This window comes from Symsagittifera roscoffensis, chromosome 2 (assembly GCF_963678635.1).
Source record: "Symsagittifera roscoffensis chromosome 2, txSymRosc1.1, whole genome shotgun sequence".
Taxonomy (NCBI): Eukaryota; Metazoa; Xenacoelomorpha; order Acoela; family Convolutidae; genus Symsagittifera; species Symsagittifera roscoffensis.
The window spans coordinates 59400026-59413663 of record NC_087063.1 but is presented as its reverse complement, the minus strand read 5'-3'; the positions used below and the strand labels follow the sequence as shown (position 1 = coordinate 59413663).

At 39.7% G+C, this 13638-nt stretch overlaps 1 protein-coding gene across 1 annotated transcript in view; it reads left to right on the top strand.

The window, feature by feature from the left end:
• Window positions 1-13638, top strand: part of LOC134839420 (son of sevenless homolog 1-like) — a 44975-nt gene that overhangs the window by 19624 nt on the left and 11713 nt on the right. Inside the window, exons 18-20 of the mRNA XM_063854960.1 lie at window positions 5110-5322; window positions 5567-5660; window positions 13177-13423. Of these exons, the coding sequence (XP_063711030.1) occupies window positions 5110-5322; window positions 5567-5660; window positions 13177-13423 (554 nt within the window). The remainder of the gene's footprint in view (window positions 1-5109; window positions 5323-5566; window positions 5661-13176; window positions 13424-13638) is intronic.

Sequence of the window (13638 nt, the reverse complement as noted above, 5' to 3'; positions counted from 1 at the left end):
GGGCTCCGAGGGCTCTTTCAACCATTCGATCCAAGGGTTCCGGTTTATCCTCCCGCGCATACGTCAGCACTGAATTCTTGATGCTACCAATCGTGCGCTCGACACATCCTGTTGCCCTATGATCATTCACTGGCGAAGTGAGGATTTCAATTCCTTGTTCATGGCAAAACGTTTTAACTTCCTTAGACATAAAGTTTGTTCCCTGGTCAACTCTAATTTGGCGCGGGACTCCATGGGCAATTATGTAAGCTTTTAAAAATTTTATAATTTTATCCGATCGGTTCGAATTACAGACCATAGCTGATGGCCATCTTGAGAACCGGTCCACCGCCACCAAGACATACTTTTTAGACTCCTTCAAGTAGTTAATGGGTCCCCAAAAATCCAACTGTATTGATTCATTCGGCTCTTTTGGTTCAGGTATTTTCCCTATATCATCCTTTGAACACATGTTTTTCAAGTTCTTACCCGCTAATGTGCATTCCGGACAATTCCCGGCGATAGTTGCTAGACTACGGAACATGTATGGGTACCAGATGTCCTTAGCCGCGTCGAACATGCTTGATTTTCCGTGGTGATAATAGTGAAGTCTATTGACCACCGCCGTCTGCAAGGTGTTAGGGATCACTAGCCTCTCGTCCATCCACAGGCATCCGTCTCTTACGTGGAAATCCTGAGTATACTGTGCAAAGTACTTACTCATCGCTGCAATTTTTGAGTGTAACTGAGGGTCTTTACATTTAATTAACTCGATAATGGCTTGTAACTGTGGATCTGACTTGTATTGCGATTCTATAAATCGAAGATTAAACAATTCGGGAAGAGCGGTTTGTTTACTGACTATTTTACAATTTCTTGGAATAATAGACATGACCTTATTTTCCGGGTTAACCGGTGGATAACTTTCGCCAGGGTAAACCGACGGAATAGAAATAATGGTATTTGTTTTAGTGCTCCGGACTTCTGTTGTAACCGCCTGTATATTTACATCAATCTCCTCTATTTCATCGCTACTACTAATGCTAGGGTGTCGTTCCAATAATTTCCTGATCTTCCTTTCCATGATTAAATTGCTTGAATTGTGATTGTTTATTGACGAATTTAAAGATTTTGAATAACTAAAGTTAGCTTCAATAATAGTCCCAACTAAATTTTTGCTAGACTCAATTGACCTGCCGGAAATGCAATTCGTCGCTCTGTGATTGGCCCAATTTCCGTCGCATGATCTTTCGCCCTCTACCGGTCGTTTTCTATTCGATATATTACAAACGCGTCTATTATTAGTAACCGATGGAGACTCGAGTTTATTTTTGGAGAAGGTTTTCTTTTTAAATCCGAGGGCGGATCTAATTCTACTAATTTTCGCCACCGTAAACATACTATCGTAGGTGCTAATCGGTTGAGGTTCTAAGCTCGGATGCCTTGAGAGATAATCAGCGAGTCCCATTTTTGCTCCGGGTTTATGCTCTACTTGAAAATCGAACGGTATAAGACGATCTAACCATCTTGTTAATCTGCTGAACATTGTTTTGTTCTTTTTGTTGTTCCCATTTAGCAGTGACACTAGTGCCTTATGATCCGTAACTACTAAAAATTTCCTTCCCAGCACATAATTGCGGAAATATTCCGCCCCCCACACAACTGCCAACATCTCTAATTCATTCGTTGAATAATTTTTCTCTGCTGCGTTTAAATACCGGGATGCGAATGATATCGGCCGCCAGCCGTCGGAATTTAGTTGCTCGAGAACCGCTCCGAGCCCGTTATGACTGGCGTCACACACAATTCTTGTGTCCCGGTGTACATCAAAATGCCGGAGTTCTACTATATTAGCCACTTGCTTTTTCAGGTTTTCGAATGATATTTGACATTCATCGCTCCAAATATAATCGTTTTTCCGGCTTAATAATGGGCGTAATGACGCTGATGATCCCGCGAGCGCCGGAAGGTATTTGTGCAAGCTATGAATGGAGCCCATGAATGATTTAAGTTGTGACACCGTTTTTGGTGCTTTCAGCGATTCGATTGGTTCCGTTTTCCGGACGAGCGGTGTTATTCCGGTACGAGTTATTTTGTGCCCCAACCATTCACATTCTTTACGCGCGAATTGGCATTTAATGAGCTTAAGTGACATATTTTCGCGATCCAGCTTCCGCAAAATTTTCTCAACTGTTGAGATATGCTCAATTTCCGTGCCTTTGGTGACCACCAAAATGTCATCAATAAATGCATGTGCCTGCGGAAATTCCGAAAGAATCGTATCCATTACTCGTTGAAATTCCGCCGGCATGGTTGTAAGGCCGTAGAACCCCGTACGAAAACGATACGTGCCCGTTGATTTTCCTCCCACCAGCGAAAAATTGCATTGGATGCTAGTTTCCGGGCTAAGTGGTAATTGACCGTACGTGTACGTAAGATCCATGGTAGAAAAATATATCTCCCCTGGTTTCCGTTCGCTTATCGTTTGTCCTACCGTATCCATAAGCTCTTCAATATTCGGCATTTGGTATTTGTTCTTGTGGACTTGCTTGTTCAACTCCCGTGATTCTAGCGCTAATTTTACTGATCCGTCCTTTTTCACTGTTATTACAATCGGGGAAACAAAATATTTATCCCAACATTCGTTTAGCTTTTCAATGTGTCCTTGTTGTAACAGTTTGTCAATTTCCTTATCCACCTTTTCTTGCAATGTGATTGGCACTCTACGTCCTTTTTGTTGAATTGGTGTCAACGTTTCAAAAAAATCCGCGTGTACCCTATAATTCTTAATTTTTCCGACCCTGTTAAAAAGATTTTCAAATTGCTTACTGAAATAGATCTGCCAGTTGTCTAGTGAGTTCTCCACCTCCGTTGCTTCGGCCGCGAGTTGATCGTTCTGTACCGACATCACATTTTCCTCCGGTGCCTTCTGCACTATCTGCAATCCAAGATTTGGCATTAGGTCTCTTCCGATAATTGATGGTCTGCTTCCTCCAATCACTCTAATGTTTGCGTTGGTCACCCATCCGTTCGTTTCCAACAGTACGTCCATCGTTCCTAGTAGTCGTAATGGGTTGTTTTCGTAATCCCTGAACTCCTCGTCCTCCGGTGCCGGTGTCTTCACCTTGACGCCTGCGGTGCCCAACGTCCGTTTCAATTCCCCAATGGTGAATATCGAAATCGGTGATCCACTGTCTATCCACACGTTTGTTTGCTTCCCGTTTACCTTAATTGGTAGTCGGGACCCGGCCACTTTTAGATCTGTTTCTTTCCGAGATCTGATAGCCATGACAACGTAATCCCCTGAGCTATCCGAATCCCACGATCGTTGCTTCTTGACCGGTGTATTAACCCAGCCAACGGAATTCTCGTGCTGGGAATATGTATCCTCCGCGTCGTCTACTTCAGTAGTTTCCATATCTTCCTGATTTTGGATCAGTCCCACTGCCGGTCTTCCCCGATTATTTCGCTTTCCCCTACAAGTCCTCTCGTAATGTCCCGTCTTCCTGCAGAAATTACACGTAGCATTTTTCGCTGGACACGTTGTGATGTGTTCCGGAGTAAAATTGGGTTGGTCACAATTATAGCATCTTCTGGAACCAGCCCCTCTCATGTCTGCTCTCCCCCTAAACGATCCGCGGCCCCGCTGTCTGTTGTTACTGTAACCTCCTCGGATGGCCCCCACTGGTTCCGTCTTGATTTGGAACGCGCCAGCTCCGCCGGCCGTGCCACTAGTTCCTCCCCCGGTTATCGATCCGTATGACTTAGCATATTTGTATCCACGTTCATATGACAGTGCAATACGATACACCTCCTCTGGTGTCTTCGTCGAGCGACATAGCTCATTTTGGGCCTCCCTATTGTTCACATTTACAATGAACACATCCCGCAAAATCCTGGTCTCCAATGCTCCAAAATTACATCGAGCGGCTAACCCACTCAACACTGAGTGGAATTGTTCCAGCGATTCTCCTATTTGTTGTTTGCGTGCCAATAGTTGGAATGTCTCGTAAGTTTCGTTTCGTTCCTTCCGAAATTCGGTTTCAATAGTATCCAAAACTCGAGAATACCTTGTTGCAGCTAAATCCAGGTGTGGTTTTCTTTTATGTAGCTCATCCTGTCCTTTCTCCCCCAGACACAAATACAAGTTCGAGATAAGCGTTTGCTCCGACGCCAGGCGATTTTTCCCGTCTACCTCCTCTGGTAAATCTGCAATTTGCGCTGCTGTTAACGTACTGGCATAATAGAAGTTCCGTGGATTTATACTATGTTTGGCCACCATCCCCCATATAAAACGATTGAACCAAAACTCCCATAGCATTGGTGGCTCTGCAAGCGTCGAGGGCCAAAACGATGTAATTCCCAGTGGGTTTCCCCCCCCCCCCACTTTGGCCTGTTGGCTGCGCCATGTGAAAAGACGGTTTCGAGGTGTCAATTAATTCCTGTTTAGTAAGTAACCGTAGTTCATAAAGTTAGTCGGAGACAATAAAATAGCTGTCATCCAAAGGTGACAGACAAACTCCGAAGGTTAAATACCGGTTAGCGCCAGACAGATAATTGAAATAGATAACACGACTAGAATTGAAACATGAACTAAATTTAGATACTATGACAAGTGTTTTCAGAGAGTTTTGACAATCAAATTGGTCGATCCAAAAAAGTTTCAGCGCACGCCTCCGACTACGGTGCAACTTATTTTTCACCTGGCAAATAAAGTGCTTTTTAATGGCTTTTTTTGGTATATTCGCAAACAGGTATCTTTCTAAACATCTGGTGATGCTTAATTGGTGGCTAAGTTCCTGTTGAAAAGTTTTCTCAAATTGAGTTAATTTTTATCAAAAAAAGGGTCAATCATAAATTGTTCTGAAAATTCAAAGAGGTTATATATATTTTAACTCTGAACTTCAAGTCAGTTTTTTGTCTGTCCCCTTGAGTTCATTGGTTATTTTACAACTTTCTGTTGGCTATCTTTATCTTATTTCACTCTATTTTTGTTGTTTAGAGCTACTTTTTGCCGTTTTCTCGCTAGTGTTAGCGAAACGCAGCATCGCTTCTGTGTTTTATTGTTGAATCACAAAATAAGAATGTAACCTTTGATAGTCTGATAAAAATAACTAGTCACCGGTTTAGGACAAGAAGTACCTCAACGTATCTCTGAAGAGTCCAGGCATCAAGCCCTCTCCAGGGTCAAAAATGGTGTCAAAATTGAGTCAGAGCAAGACCAGCATGTCCGGTGACTCAATCGGCGAGTCTAAAATTACCACCTACGCCAGACCAAGTGCACCCAACTCATCCACTGCATCCACTAGGGCCAGAAGCTCGCTCTCAAACAGCAATAACAGTGTAAGTGGATTGAGGGTTGTTCAGAGTTAAATGATCCAAAGTTGAAATTAAATTGTGGGCTCTGACAATTATAGGTTTTAGTTGATTAAAAAAATCTCTTTGAATGCGATAACATTCAGCTGCTGCATGTGAAGGAGTTACAGCCTTAAAGAAAGACGTATTTGTTAGCAGTATCTGGACACTATAAAGTAAATGATCTAAAAAACAGGTGCCCAGTCTAAGAATGACTGAAAATGTGATTTAGGACTCGACTAGTCCACTGGCGCCTAGCACTCCGAAGTCTCTGCTACCCGAGCGATACCCCTTCCAGAGTCCACTGCACGGTCAAGGACAGTTTGGTAAGTTGAGTCTTACTAAACTAAATTTTGTTTAGTAAAACGTAGATTTGAGAAGTATTTAGATTATATGAGTGCACTAACGAAAGCAATGTGTTAATATGAATAGCATCGATTCCAGGCAGTGGCGCATAGTAAATGATTATGACTCAATGAGTTTAGTGAAGAGTCTTTTTCACTTGCGACTTGTAATCGGGAACTTGACTTTTTTCCCGAAAACAACTTTGCTTACAAATGTGCTGTTACTTTCAAGTGCTGCTAATTTAAAATACTGCTGCAGTTACCCTCAAGAGACTGCAGAAGTAGAAAGTTCAAATAAATTACCCCTTAGTTCATCGTAGTAAGTGAATAGTTTTTCAAATGATATTTTGAAAAAAGTTGAAATTTCTTTGGATTCGTGGTTTTCTTCCTTATTTCCATCGGCTCATTTTCCGTTTTTTTTTCAGATTGCAATGAGTTTGTACACTTTTGTAGCAACCGAATTTCCAAAGAGTGTTTTTAAATTTAAACAGGCAATACTATAATTGAAAAGAAAATTGTTAAGTAATTTGTAAAATTCTGATTTTGATTTTTTTCTATTTTTTCTTTATTTTTTCAAACTCTTTCAGATTATGTTATATGAGATTAGTCATCCTAAATTGCCCTGTTTCGACGGCGAAATTCTTGTTTGATAAAAATAGGTATTATGAAAGTGGGGTCGGTTTTTCATTATTATTTTTAGACGCTTTGGAAAATTTTTTCACTCTTCTCAAAAAATTCATTTTGTTTTCTGTGAAAATTTCAATTCGATTTCCAAAAAAGTGGTTTCAATGGACAGACCGCCCACTCCCATGTGTGTGTGCATGTACGTCTGGTATTTTTGTTTACTTAAACCCGCTTTCTACATCCTTCGAAAAAGTCGGTACGGGGATTTTTGACCATTTTCTCAAAAACTATCCTTCCAAATCTCAGATTTTGGGTTCAATGGAGAGAAAATGTTTTGAGAGGCTTGGTTGACTAGCAACTACGCCCAGTTTTTTACAGAAAAAATTATCGCTCTTGGAAAAGACAAATATTTGAACTTTTTGGGTTTTTCTCGAAAAATAACCTCATAATTTTCAGATTTTCAGTTCAATGGAGGGAACCGGTTGTGAAAAGCCCCTCTGCCTTAGCGGCAACAACCATAATTTTCTACACGAAAAGTTAGTCTTATGAAAAGTAAGATTTTTGTTGTTGTGAATGGTTAAAATTTTCTCAAAAACTAAACTACCAAATCTGGGATGCTCCCCTCTCAAATCTCAGCTTTTGTGTTCAATGGAAAAAACAGGTTGTGGGAAGCTCTGCTGCATTACCGGATATGCTCATTTTTCTCAAAAAAAGTCATAGCCACCGGAAAAGCTAAATATTTGATTGTTTTTACCGTTTCTTGAACGTTTCTGACTTTTCTCTAAAACTATCTTCGTAAATCTAAGGTTTTGTGGTTCATTGGAGAGAACGAGTTGTCAGAAGCTCCCCTGCTTAAGAAGCTATGCCCAATTTTTTTAACGAAAATTTATGGAAATCAATAAAGTCAAATTTATTCTCGAAAACTACAAATTCAAGTCTGATATTTTGGGTTACGTCGAAATGAAATGTTGTGTGGTGTTCCCCTGCCTTTAAGGCTACGCCCAATTTTTACACAAAAATTTATGCCCTTCGGAAAGCTCATAGTTTGGAGATATGTTGATCGTGTTTTGGAAACTTGACTTTTCGCGATAACTATCCTGCCAATTCTGATATCAAGGGCTTAATCGAATCAACGGATTGCTGGGAGCCTCCCTGCATGAACGGCTAGGCCCACTTAAAAAGTCATGGCCTTCAGCAAAGTGTTGAAAATTGAGTGGTTTCCGGAAATTGTTCAACTTTTCTTTAAAACTACCCTGCCAATTCTTAGGTAAAAGTTCAATCGAGAAAATTGGTTTTGCGAATCTTCTCAGCGTAACCGGCCACGAAATTGTTTTGCACAAAACAAGTTATGGTTTTCGGAAAGTCAGATTTCGGAAATTTTGACCGGTTTTTCGAAACTTTTTGACCAATCAAATCTGAGATAAAGGATTCAATCGAAAGAACGGGTTGCGAGAGTTTTTTTTTCTGTAGAAGCGGCGACTTACGGTTGCGAGAATTTTTTCTGTAGAAGCGGCTTTTTTCTGTTAGGTTGCAATTGTTTGTTATTTGAGGAAAGTCTTGAAATTTGTTCACGCTCAAATTTGATTTTTCGTGGTTTGATTGTTTTTTTTTTTCAAAGTTAAAATCATTCCTTTGCTGAAAGGAAAACAAAAGTTTCAAAGGCCACGAAAAACGTGAGCGACTTACTTCTAGTTTCGAAGATGGATTTTAATTTTCGAAATGCTAGCGGAATAAAAAAATTAGCCTATTAATCCATTTTTTTTCAATTTTGCTTAATTTTATCATTTCACTAGCCAGCTTGTGAGCATCGTGTTTTAGTCTGAACCTGCTTTTTTCCAAAGTAGCTCGCAAATTAAAGTTTTCAATTTGGTGCAACTTTGCTATAATCACGGTCTGTAGCATTAAAAATTTCATAGAATGTTCTCTGCTTTCTTTGTGGCTAATGTTGTCGGCGGTTAAACGTCCGTGGGCGAGCGGGAAGGACGTGAGACTCTTAATCTTCAAGTCGCCTGCTAAACTTTTAATCCGTCTAGTAGCAAAACTTTTACCTATCTGGTTTTTTTTTATTATTCCAATTTATAGAGCTGCTTTTTTGTCGATTTCTCGCTAGTATTTGCGAAGCGCAGTGTCGCCTTTGTGTGAAAATTGACAATGATAATTTTTTTTTAATTCAAAGAGCTTTAAGATCATCTGTTTTTATTTTGAAAGTTGACGTTTTTTTCGAATATTTGCGAATAAGTTGACGAATATTTGCTATATTTTAGTTGTAACTCGTTTTCAACTGCTATGGGATCTATGTTTAAAGTTTTAAGCACTGTAATGTTTAAAAATCCGTTCGATTTAATGCTGGCATAGAAAGGTCAATTGTGTCTAAACAGATCGTTTTCAAAAATGTTACACTTGCGATAGCAAGTTTTGCCAACGGGTAATAGGCTTTTTGATATTCTTACGGTTGCATTTAGTTTCGGTCTTTTTGAATATATTTTATAAATAAGACAATTTCCCCGTGCATCAATCTATTTACATGAATCCATTTGTTCATCGTAACTGTCTTGGAACTTTATATTGCCTTCTGTTCTAGTATGTCTGAAAGATCTGTGTTTGTCGAAGCAGCTTTACTGCGTTGGGAACGCTAATATAACTGAAACTTTGGGCACTGAGCTGCTTGATCTCAACGTTTTTTCTGGGGTACACCAAAATTTATATCTTGCATAAAACCAATAGAAGTGTCTTCCGTTGTGGTGGTGACTAGACTACCTTTGCATTTGAGTATTTTGAAAATTTGTCTTCAGCTGTCAATATGTATGCGTTTTGCTGTTTTCATTTTTAAATGCTTTTGAATTTTCGTCTTTTCCTCTACTTTCCTTGCAATTTTGTGCCGTCAGCGCAACTTCTCGATTGATTCTCGGAAATCAGGATCTGTTCGTGATACTCAGCATCGCTGTCTGTCCAGGGTGTTAGGTGGATCGCGTCCAACACGTTCTTACTCATTGGCTCTGGTATCACCATGTCATCTTATAACAAACAATTCACTCGGATATTGTATAACTCGGATATTGTATATGTGCGGCCGGAAAAGTATAATTTTACTAAGGATAGGAGCGCGTGGAGATCTGTAATTTCTGCAGGCTTTCTCTTTGTACTCCATCCTTAGCTTTTACTGTTGGTTTCTTCAATATAGCGGGTCGTCTTAAACTGTTCGTCTCGTGGTGTTATTTGTATCCTTGTTGGGAGGTTTTTGCCACCAGCTGGTTCGTTCTATTTCTTTTTATATTTGTATTCGCGCTCATGTTGACCTCTAACAAACGGAAACTTAGATCATGGTGTGTTTGTCTGTTGGATAGCTGTGTTGTTCGGATGTACTGTCTTCTCTTTCTTGTTCCATTTTGTGTCTGTCAGCGTTTCCTTTTCTATTTCCTTTTTTTTGCCTTTCTTTTTTTGTTGATCATTCCAGTCATCTAGGCTCACAACTACACTGGAGTCACTGTGTGACCAGTTTGTATTCGATTTGTGAGTATTGACAGTGGTTTGTGGTGTGTCCATGTCCTCGTCGCCCTGTTTTTCTTCACTTGCATTTACTGGTCATTTTAACATTGGCGTCCTTGGTTCTGTCCATGTTAACGATTACTCCTCTTCCTGTTCTGTGTTCCTTGCCCAGTTGGCGGAAGAAGCATCTCGTGTTAGTTTTTCCGTAGTTTCCTCTGCTGCTTCCTTCCTTTTACTCCTGTCTATTTTGGTTGCTTTTTTGTATGGGCTCGCCCTCCTCTGACGTTGTTGTTTCTCTCGTTTTCCTTGTCCTCCGTTATCATTGTCCGACTCGGAGTGAATACTGAACACAATTATTTTGGATTGTTGTCTGATATGGCTGATTTTTTTCAATTTGGCTTTAGACCGAATTATTTTGCCCCTCTGCGTAGCTTTGACCTGCATTGTGTTCTTCATTTGCACTTGCGAAGCAGAGTGTATTAGTACGAACTTTCTTTTTTTCCAACCTAAGTCGACAACATTGGAGTCAATTTTGGGGCACTTCTACAGCTTATTGATAGCATGTGCTTTGGCATTCGAATCGTACTACACAGTTGATGCATTTTTAATTCATTTAATGAAGCGAAAAAAAGCCATTTGTTTCAAAGAACAACAATAATATCTGGTAATTTTTTGAAATGCATAATCCTCTTCATTAACGGACACTATCAAAAAATTTTTCACAGGAAGTTATCGCCCTCTGAAAGTTCAAATTTTTGATTTTATGACCGTTTTTTCTTTGAAAGTTTTTGACTTTTCTCGAAAACTACCCTGTTAAATTTGAGATTCCGGGTTCAATCGAAATTACAGGTTGCACTAATTCCTTCTGCATAAGGTTTCTGCATTATTTTTTTTACACAAAAAGCGATAATGCTCGGAACCGTCAAATTTTGATTTGTTGACCGTTTTCTGGATTTTTTTTTGCTAACTATCCGGCCAAATCTGATATTATAGGTTTAACCGAATGAACAGGTTGGTGAAAGTCTTCCCTCATAATTGGATATGCCCAGTTTGATGAAGAAAATACTTAGGGCCTTCAAACAAATCAGAGTTTTGAAACTTTGACAGTTTTTATGGAAACTTATTGACTTTACGCGAAAACTACCGGTCCAATTCTCAGTTTATGTTCAATCGAGAAACCCGGCTTTGGAAATTTTGTCGGCTTAAGCGGTCATAACCTGAAGTTTGCAGAAAAATGTTATGGATTTTGGAAAGGCTTTTGAACGTCTTAAGAACCTTCGACCATTTTTTGAAAACTTTTTGAGCTTTATTATAATTCACAGAATCAAATCTGAGTCCCATGTAAAGAACTGGTTGGGAGAATTGTTTCTACAGAAGAGGCGATTCTTTAATTCTTTTTAAGAGAAAATCATCTACTCGGGAAAATTGATTATCTCAAAAATTCTTAATTATTTTAGTAGAGAAACAACCAAGGTTTTAGGCAAAGTCAAATTTTTGCAGCATCAGTATAGCAAATTCGTTCAATAATAAACCCGTACCCCAGCTTTAGCTGGGCTCGTAGTTGTTTTTATCGAGACATACAAAAATTTTGGTGCACCTTGTTTTTTTTCAACATCCAAAATTTTTATGATTGTGTTGCATCGAAAGTGGTGCGAAGCTCCGCTTTGCCTCTGTGTGCATATTGTAGCTTTATGCTTTGCGCTTTATTACATGCAAAATTGTGCTTTTTTTGTATTTGGTGGTACTACTGCATCGAATGGGCAATTTTTTAGCACATGTAGCTGCGTTAATGGTGGCTAGTTTTTTTGGCGATTTCGAGGCCTATTTCAACTTTTTTGTTTGTCACTTGATAGAGCTGCTTTTTGGTCGTATTCTCGCAAGTGTTTGCGAAGCACAGCCTCGCCTTTGTGTCTCCAGTTTCTTTTTGTTTCGATTTGGTTTGTTTTGTGGTTTTCTGTTGGCTCCTGTCTGTTTCTGTCTAGATCGATTCCATCTCTTTCGTGCATTTATCTAGATCGTCCTGTTTTTTATTTTTTAAATTTCAATCAGCTTTTTCCTGTGTTGGTATTTTTTCAGGGACATGCCAGTTTTTAGTTTCGTCTTTGACATATTTGTGCGATGATCTGTTGTTCTGTAGTCGCAGTGTAATTGTTTTTTTTTGGCTATGAATTGCTATTTTTGAAAAGGATTCTTGTTCTGTAAGTCTGACTTGACACGCTGTGTGAATTTTTGATTTGCGTTTGAGCTGTATTTGTTCATTTTGGGTTTTGTTTTCGTTGTTTATCAGGTGACGCAATCCAACTGCTTCTCTTTTCTGATTGGCTAGTTCCTTCAATTGAGAGCGATCTAGACTTTCAATGTTTCAAATAATCTCATATGGCGGTAACAAAAAAATCCTCATCATTCGCTGTAGGTTGTTTTTGATTACCAACACTGGATGCTTTGAGACAAATAGTCAATTATCTACATTTTGCTTCCTGGCAGATGTTTGATATGAAATTGGTGGTTAACATCATATCTACCCAGTGTGATAATCGTGAATGAATTTTCTTTGATCTCGGGCTCTCCTTCAAAGCACTGAGCAAAGGCTGGTCGTCAGCAATGACCTTGAAAGCAGAACCATAAATGTAATATTTGAAGTGCTCAACCGCCCAAACTACTTCGAGTAATTCAAATTCCTTTACCAAATATTTTCTCCGTCGTTGTTCAAAAATCTTGACGCGAAGGCAATTACTGCCTCTCGCTCTGATGTTTTCTGCTCTAATGCTGCCAGGGGACCTTTCGAAATTTTAGTCGACCTTTTTTTTAGGTCGACCGAATTGATTTTTTGAGCTCTCCCAAAGCGCTAAAAAGTCCCTGTTTTGGCAAAATTAAAAAAAAGGCCATAAAAGCATTCCGCGCGCGCTCCTCCCTCAAAGTTGGTATATATTGGCTCGAAAAATGGATATTTCGAAATAGTACAAAGAGGGCCCCTTTAGGTCGGCAGGCGGTCGAATCCCTGAAGGGGGATTCGATTCCGCCTCCCTCCCCCCCCCCCCCCCCCCCCTCCTTCCTCAAATCCGCCCCTGAATGCTCCACCGAAGCTTGACCTTGAGGCGTCACAAATAATTCTTGTTTCCACTGATTGGTCGAAGTGAATCTTTTTCGGTAATTTTTGCAGACTTCCTCCTTCATTTTCGCAAATGACTTGACGCCTCTCTGTTAAGCAGTATATATGTTTGTCTACCTCTTTAATTGTTTTTTTTTTTTTTTTCAAATGATAAATGATTGATTAGTTGTTGTTAGGGATGACAGATGAAATAGTTGTTGATAAAACTGATACTGATTGTTGTTTAAAAAGCATATTACCCATCGTATTGTTTCAATAGCTCGAATTCGGAATTTTTAGCTACGATAGCATCGCCTGTGGATCTTGAGCAGAGTTATAAACAGCACATAATGCACCAAAACATCAAGCACTCTGGTACCACTTCCCGCAGACACAGAACGCCCTCGGGCAGCAGCCAGGTCTCCCTCCAGTCCAAGCACTCCCTCTCCAGTGCCTTCCAGTTTCCGCCGGCAAGTTCCATGTATTCTTCACAGTCGACAGTGGGCATGGGACAAGGAGTAGGGAGCTTAATATCAGGCAACCACAGGTCAGTCTTGTATCGTCATCAAAATATACAAATCTTTCAAATGAATCGAAATGGTTTTGAATAATTTGCTGAAAATACCTGGAATCAAGACTAGCCGGTTGATGTTTAAGTATCTCAGATTATTTCAGCCACTTTTGTCTGAAAAGAAATCTTAAAACAATTTTTAAAGTAATTCAAACGCAGAAAAATTTGAAATCGAGTTGTTTTGGTTTTAG